Source organism: Nerophis ophidion, linkage group LG05 (assembly GCF_033978795.1).
Source record: "Nerophis ophidion isolate RoL-2023_Sa linkage group LG05, RoL_Noph_v1.0, whole genome shotgun sequence".
Classification (NCBI taxonomy): domain Eukaryota; kingdom Metazoa; phylum Chordata; class Actinopteri; order Syngnathiformes; family Syngnathidae; genus Nerophis; species Nerophis ophidion.
The window spans coordinates 57,144,887-57,151,926 of record NC_084615.1 but is presented as its reverse complement, the minus strand read 5'-3'; the positions used below and the strand labels follow the sequence as shown (position 1 = coordinate 57,151,926).

General features: G+C 46.5%; 1 protein-coding gene across 1 annotated transcript; it reads right to left on the bottom strand.

The window, feature by feature from the left end:
* Positions 1–203: 203 nt before the first annotated feature.
* LOC133553407 (uncharacterized) lies at positions 204–6,840 on the bottom strand. The gene is made up of 2 exons (XM_061901568.1): positions 822–6,840; positions 204–410 (listed from the first exon to the last, which is right to left on the bottom strand). Exon 1 carries the CDS (start codon positions 5,659–5,661, stop codon positions 919–921), a length of 4,743 nt encoding a protein of 1,580 aa, XP_061757552.1. The 5' UTR covers positions 5,662–6,840; the 3' UTR covers positions 204–410; positions 822–918.
* Positions 6,841–7,040: the final 200 nt, after the last annotated feature.

The following is a 7,040-nucleotide window of genomic DNA, read 5'->3' as shown; positions in this document are numbered from 1 at the left end:
TATATGTATGTATTGGGACGGCGTGGCGCAGTAGAAGAGTGGCTGTGCGCAACCCGAGGGTCCCTGGTTCAATCCCCACCTAGTACCAACCTCGTCACGTCCGTTGTGTCCTTGAGCAAGACACTTCACCCTTGCTCCTGATGGGTGCTGGTTAGCGCCTTGCATGGCAGCTCTCTCCATCAGTGTGTGTCACAACCACTGGCTTGTTAGTGGCTGTAACATTAAGGGAGACCACACCGATTTGTACATTTTTAGCCAACAGATCTTTTATTTACAACATGTATCAGTGATCAGTAATGTGAATTAACCAAGGAATGTATCAGTAAATGAGTGTTGTCCCAAAAAGGTGTTAGTGTGGTGCTAATCCCGGCCGTCGTTGCCGTGACCATACGGTCACCAAACGAATGTGCCTGTGGGACGAGAGAGAGAAAGAGAGAGAGCATGAGAGAGAGAGCATGCTGATGGGAGGCCTTTTATAGGCCGCCCAATCAGCAGCCCTCTGAGATGTTGCACGTCTTCACAGACCAGCTCCACCTGCGGGTCGGAGGACCAAAGTGCCCCAAACACTAACCGGCAGCAACCGACAGCTCCACCTGCGGGTCGGAGGACCAAAGTGCCCCAAACACTAACCGGCAGAGCCGGGCATGACATCCCCCCCCTTAAAAACAGAGACCCGTGTTAACTGGGTCTCTGAAGCACCATCAAAAAATAGAAAACCAAAACCTACAGTAGCCCCAGTAGCTATATTCTAGTCCCAATGACGCACCTCCCCTCCACCCCAGACCAACCAGAACCCAAACCATCCCAAACACCCTCCTTACCCTCCGACCTTCCCTGCACCCAGCAAATCCTGGTACCCGGACAGCGACCTTTAAGGGAAACAGAGAAAAACCGCAGGTTAGGAGTGAGTGGAGATGATTAGACCTCCTGGTCCAGAGCCCGAGAGAGCGCATCAGCCATTACATTTTCCACCCCGCGAATATGGCGGATCAACAGGTGGAATGGCTGCAGAAACAGTGCCCAGCGCAACAGGCGCTGGTTGGTGGACCCTTTGAAAGACTGTAGAAAAGTGAGAGGGTTGTGATCTGAGTAGACCACAATTGGATGGAGACCCCCTCCCACATAGACTTCAAAGTGTTGCAATGCCCAAATCAATGCTAATGCTTCCTTTTCAATCACTGAATAATTAAATTGGTATTTGTTGAATTTTTTTGAAAAATAGCAAACCGGTCTGGCTACTCCATCATCATCAGCCTGCAGGAGGACCGCACCTGCTCCCACCTGGCTTGCATCCACCTCCAGCTGGAATGGCAGATCCAGTTTGGGTGCAGCCAGGACCGGAGCTGATGTTAACAAAAGCTTTGCATTCTGGAAAGCCTGCTGACACTCCTCCGACCAAATGAATTTGGCGCCACCCTTCAACAAATTGGTCAGAGGAGATACAACAGTTGAAAAATTGCAGCAAAAATTGCGGTAGTACCCGATCATACCCAAAAAGCGCATAAGTTCTTTCTTCGTCGCCGGCACAGGGAAATTATCAATAGCTGCCACCTTTGCGTTAACGGGCCGCACCATCCCCTGGCCGACTACTTTACCCAAATAGACGACTGTGGCACGCGCAAACTCGCATTTCGCTAAATTTACTGTGAGGTTTGCTGCCACCAACCTCTGGAAAAGCGCTCGAATGCGAGCCAAATGTTCGTCCCAACTGTCTGAATGACAAACGGCGTCGTCCAAATAAACCGAGCACCCCTGCAGCCCCCCAACGACCCTATTCATGAGCCGTTGGAAGGTTGCAGGAGCATTCCGCAAACCGAAGCTCATCCGAGTATACGAGTACAAACCGGAAGAGGTAATGAATGCAGATATCTCCTGCGCTCTCTGCGTCAAAGGCACTTGATAGTAACCTTTCAATAAATCAAATTTGCTGACATAACGAGCACTCCCAACCTGATCCACACAGTCCTCGATACGTGGCAATGGAAAATAATCTGGTCTAGTCACAGCATTTACTTTCCTATAATCCGTACAGAATCTATAGGTGTTATCTGACTTTTTCACCAGTAGACATGGCGATGCCCAACTGGAGTAAGATGGCTTGGCGAGACCATGATCAAGCAGATACTGCACACTGTCCTCCATACTCTTCTGTTTATCGGGAGCCACTCGATAAAATCTTTGTCGTATTGGGCGGGCCCCCTGTGTGTCAATGTCATGTTCAATTAGTGTGGTACAGGTTGGAGTGTCGGAAAACAAAGGCAAAAACTCAAAAATCAAATCCGACAACTGTTTACGCTGTACCTCACTTAAATGACCGAGGAGACTATCTAGCTCCTTTAACTGCTGAGTATTATCTAAGCGCCCGTGTAACACTGAATCATCAGGTGCGCGCACGTCATCCCAAGCTGCCACCTCCGGCCAGTTGAGCGGTTCCCCAACCCCAACGGCTAGACCCACTGGACTCGCAGCAATCCCACCCGCCTTGTCGGAACCTGCAGAGTGGTAAGGCTTGAGTAAATTCACATGACACAGTTGCTGTGATCGTTTACGATCAGGAGTTGACAGTAAATAATTGAGATCTGACACTTGGCTCATAACCGTAAATGGACCAGAGTATTTTGCTGTAAATGGTGACCCCGGAATGGGCAGCAAAGCTAAAACTTGATCACCTGGATTGAAAACTCTGATCTTCGCTTTACGGTCATAACGCAGCTTCATTTTCACCTGAGCTTTAGTCAAATGCTCGGTTGCTTCTTTCCATGCAAGCAACAGCCTACGACGAAAACCATCTACATACTCAGTGAAACTGACGGGAGTGTTCTGCAGATCCAGATTGGCATTTAAAACAGACAGTGAGGTCCGGACTTTGTGGCCAAAGACTAGGTCATTTGGACTAAAACCAGTGCTTTCTTGAACTACACCACGCGCAGACAACAAGAGCCATGGCAACGCCTCCTCCCAATCTCTCCGCATCTCAACACAGTAAGCGCGCAAGAGAGACTTCAACGTGGCATGCCAGCGCTCCAATGCCCCCTGACTCTGTGCGTGATACGCGCTGCTCAAATTGTGCTTCACCTGCATTGACTTCAACGCTGCAGCAAATGTTCTGGAGGTAAAGTTAGACCCTCTGTCGCTCTGAATTACCTTCGGAATGCCAAAGACAGAAATGAATTTAGACAAACATTTCAATATTGACCTTGTGGTAATTGTTCTCAAGGCATACGCTGCTGGATACCGAGTGGCCTGGCACATGATGGTAAAGAGGTACACACAACCAGATTTCGAAGGGGGTAGTGGACCTACACAATCAATAATGAGATGCTCAAATGGTGTGCCAACAGACGGAATAGGTTGAAGTGGTGCAGGTTTAATGGGAGTACTCTGTTTCGCAACCTGGCAAACATGACATGCTTTGACAAATCTAGATACATGGCGTTTCATCCGTGGCCAGTAAAAATGTTCCAAAAGACGTCGGTAGGTTTTCTTAACTCCAAAATGCCCAGACTCTGCTCCATGGGCTGTTCTCAAAATCAAATCACGGTATTTGTCAGGTACCATCACTTGAATCACCTGACCTGCCACTTCAGGATCAACACCTGGCAACCACGTATGCAGCAAAACGCCATTCTGAATGAAGTAACCCATCGTTGGATCAGTAGAAACTAAGGCAAAATATTTCTCAAAGCTCTGATCATTCTTTTGTGCCTCAATTAAATCTTGACATGACAGAGGTTCGGGCAGCTCAGGAACAAAAATAGGCACAGATTTGGACACATCCGACGATTGCGCCTGCGTGCGAGACATTGCCCTAGTCACAGCACAAGCAGTAAACACTTCTGGGAATTCTTGACAACACGCGTCTGGCTCCTCTACAGATAGCGGTACAGGTGTAACAACTGGAGGTGGAGAAACTAAACACCCACCCAAATTGTTCCCCAGAATTACATGGATATCCTGCATAGGCAGAGACGGTCTCACAGCAATAGCCACCTCCCCATTCACAAATCCTGAACACAAGTGAATTTTGTGCAACGGTACAGAAAATGACTGCATGCCTATTCCTCTAATCAAAACACATTTCCCAGTGTCAGATGCTGTGGAAAATGGCAAAACTGCTCCAGAAATGAAACTCTCAGATGCCCCAGTGTCTCTTAAGATTTTAACTGGAACTTTTTGTGTCTCTCCAACCAATGACACCCAGCCATCACTAATGAATGGAGCGAAATCAGACGCAGCTGACTCTACTGATTTCGTCTGCTCGTCTGACACAGATGCACCATCTTCAATCACTTGCTCACAATGAACTTCCAAACGAGGTAACGGTGTTAGATCAGAGACGCCAAAATCAACTGGATGCACAACAGAAACACACCCAGCTACCTTGGCATTAGATTTACGGCCTTTCAACAGCGGGCAGTCCTTTTTCCAATGTCCCTCCTGCAAACAGTAATGACATTTATTCGTCGGGCTTGGGCGAGATTTGCTACTTCCATTATCAAATTTAGGAACATTACTGGAATTGCCATAATTGGATCGATTTGAACTACGACCATAACGAGGAGAACGTTGTGGAGGAGAACGAGCAGGATCATAACGTTGGTGGCTATTATACCGTGGAGGACTGCTGTAAGGCTTACGTTTATGAGTCAACACAAAGGTATCAGCAAGCGAGGCTGCCTCCTCCACTGACTTTGCCTTTTGCTCATTAATGTAGGTTGCAATTCGATCTGGTACAATGCTCTTAAACTGCTCCAAAATCAACAAATCACGCAAATTTTCGTAAGTTGAGACAGACTCTGAAGTGAGCCACCGGTTAAAATAAGTACTCAACTCTCTTGCCACTTCAGCATGGGTCTGATTAGCACGTTTACGCCAGTTTCTGAAACGTTGTCTGTAAGCTTCTGGATTCAGTTCATAACATTTCAAGACCGCTTTTTTCACCTCAGCATACTTGTGCCTATCAACAGGTGTTAATGCCAAGTATGCCTCCCGTGCGCGTCCTACTAGTACAGTTTGCAAAAGCACCGTTCTATCCTCTTCACTCCACTTTTTGTCAGAGGCCATCTGTTCAAACAGTGAGAAAAACACGTCTGGGTCACGTTCGTCAAACTTTGGAACATACTTTACCATGCTATCCATACTTGACCCGGACAGATTTCCACTAATCTTACCTTCTGACATTAGTTTCAAACGATCCTGTTCAATTTTAATTTTCTCAAGCTGTACTGTAAGGTCCATTTCACCTTTTTTCAAATCCATTTCTTTTTCAAATTTGAGTCTCTCCATATCTGCTTGCTGTTGCAATTCTCGTTCCAATTTGATTTTTTCCAGTTCAAAAAGACGTTCTTTCTCCTTAGCCTGTTGCGCCCACTCAAATTCAAGTGCCTTCATCTCTCTTTGTTGCTCAAAAGTCAGTATGCCTACCCTCTCTGACTGCATAGGCTCTGACATACCCTTCACATGAGCGTCACCACCTTTTCCTGAAGGCAAAATGCTCTGCTCACACAAAAACTCGTGAATGGAGTCACGCAAGGGTCCCTTCTTACCAGTTCTAATGGCTGATGACAATTCCATGCCATACTTTTCTGCCAATTGCAACAACTGTTCCTTACTAAGGGCAAACAACAATTTCTCAGATGGTGCTTCCACAAAAGCCTCCATCCTGCTCAACCCAGGCCGTCAGTACCAATCTGGCTACTGTACCAAACCAACAATGAAACTACTGAAAAAACAACCCAACCAAAAACTAGCTCTAATTACGCTAGGCTCTCTCTCTCCAACCAATCTAACCAGGTCTCTAAAACATTACAGTTATGTTAACACAGCAAACTAACCTCGGAGCATCCCCCTAAACATTTTCCCCCCACTAGACTAATCTATTTTCACACAGAGCCCGAGGACGAGGATCATTTACTCACCAATACCTGTGGAGACGTACCATCCCGACCAAGCCGATTCAGCCGTTTCTCCAAGGCGGTGCCCTCGCCCAGGCTCTGTGACAGCAGGAACCTAGAACCCGTACTAGATGGGGATAAAGGCGACAGCTCCTAAGAGGCTGAATGCAATGCTACAAACTGCAATGAAACTCAACCAAGATGGCTGGAACAAACAATTCAGTGTCTACCTACACTTGCACGGTCAAACAAAGCCTCAAAAGTACAAATCAGTAGATCCCCCAATTAACTAATTGATAACAGGCCCCAACTGACTATCAGCAGTACACAATTAGTAACTCAGCTCTACTCACCTTCCTACGCTCCAAAAGCCAGTAGAAGGAATACTCAATACAAAGAGCTCTACGCACCTTCCTACGCTGCCATAGCCAGTAGAAGGAATTACCATAGCCTAAAGTTACTACCAAAGATCGGATGAGCCCCCATATGTCACAACCACTGGCTTGTTAGTGGCTGTAACATTAAGGGAGACCACACCGATTTGTACATTTTTAGCCAACAGATCTTTTATTTACAACATGTATCAGTGATCAGTAATGTGAATTAACCAAGGAATGTATCAGTAAATGAGTGTTGTCCCAAAAAGGTGTTAGTGTGGTGCTAATCCCGGCCGTCGTTGCCGTGACCATACGGTCACCAAACGAATGTGCCTGTGGGACGAGAGAGAGAAAGAGAGAGAGCATGAGAGAGAGAGCATGCTGATGGGAGGCCTTTTATAGGCCGCCCAATCAGCAGCCCTCTGAGATGTTGCACGTCTTCACAGACCAGCTCCACCTGCGGGTCGGAGGACCAAAGTGCCCCAAACACTAACCGGCAGCAACCGACAGCTCCACCTGCGGGTCGGAGGACCAAAGTGCCCCAAACACTAACCGGCAGAGCCGGGCATGACAGTGTGAATGTGTGTGTGAATGGGTAAATGTGGAAGTAGTGTCAAAGCGCTTTGAGTACCTTGAAGGTAGAAAAGCGCTATACAAGTACAACCCATTTATCATTTATATATATATATATGTATATATATATATATATATATATATATATATATATATATATATATATATATATATATATATATATATATATATATAT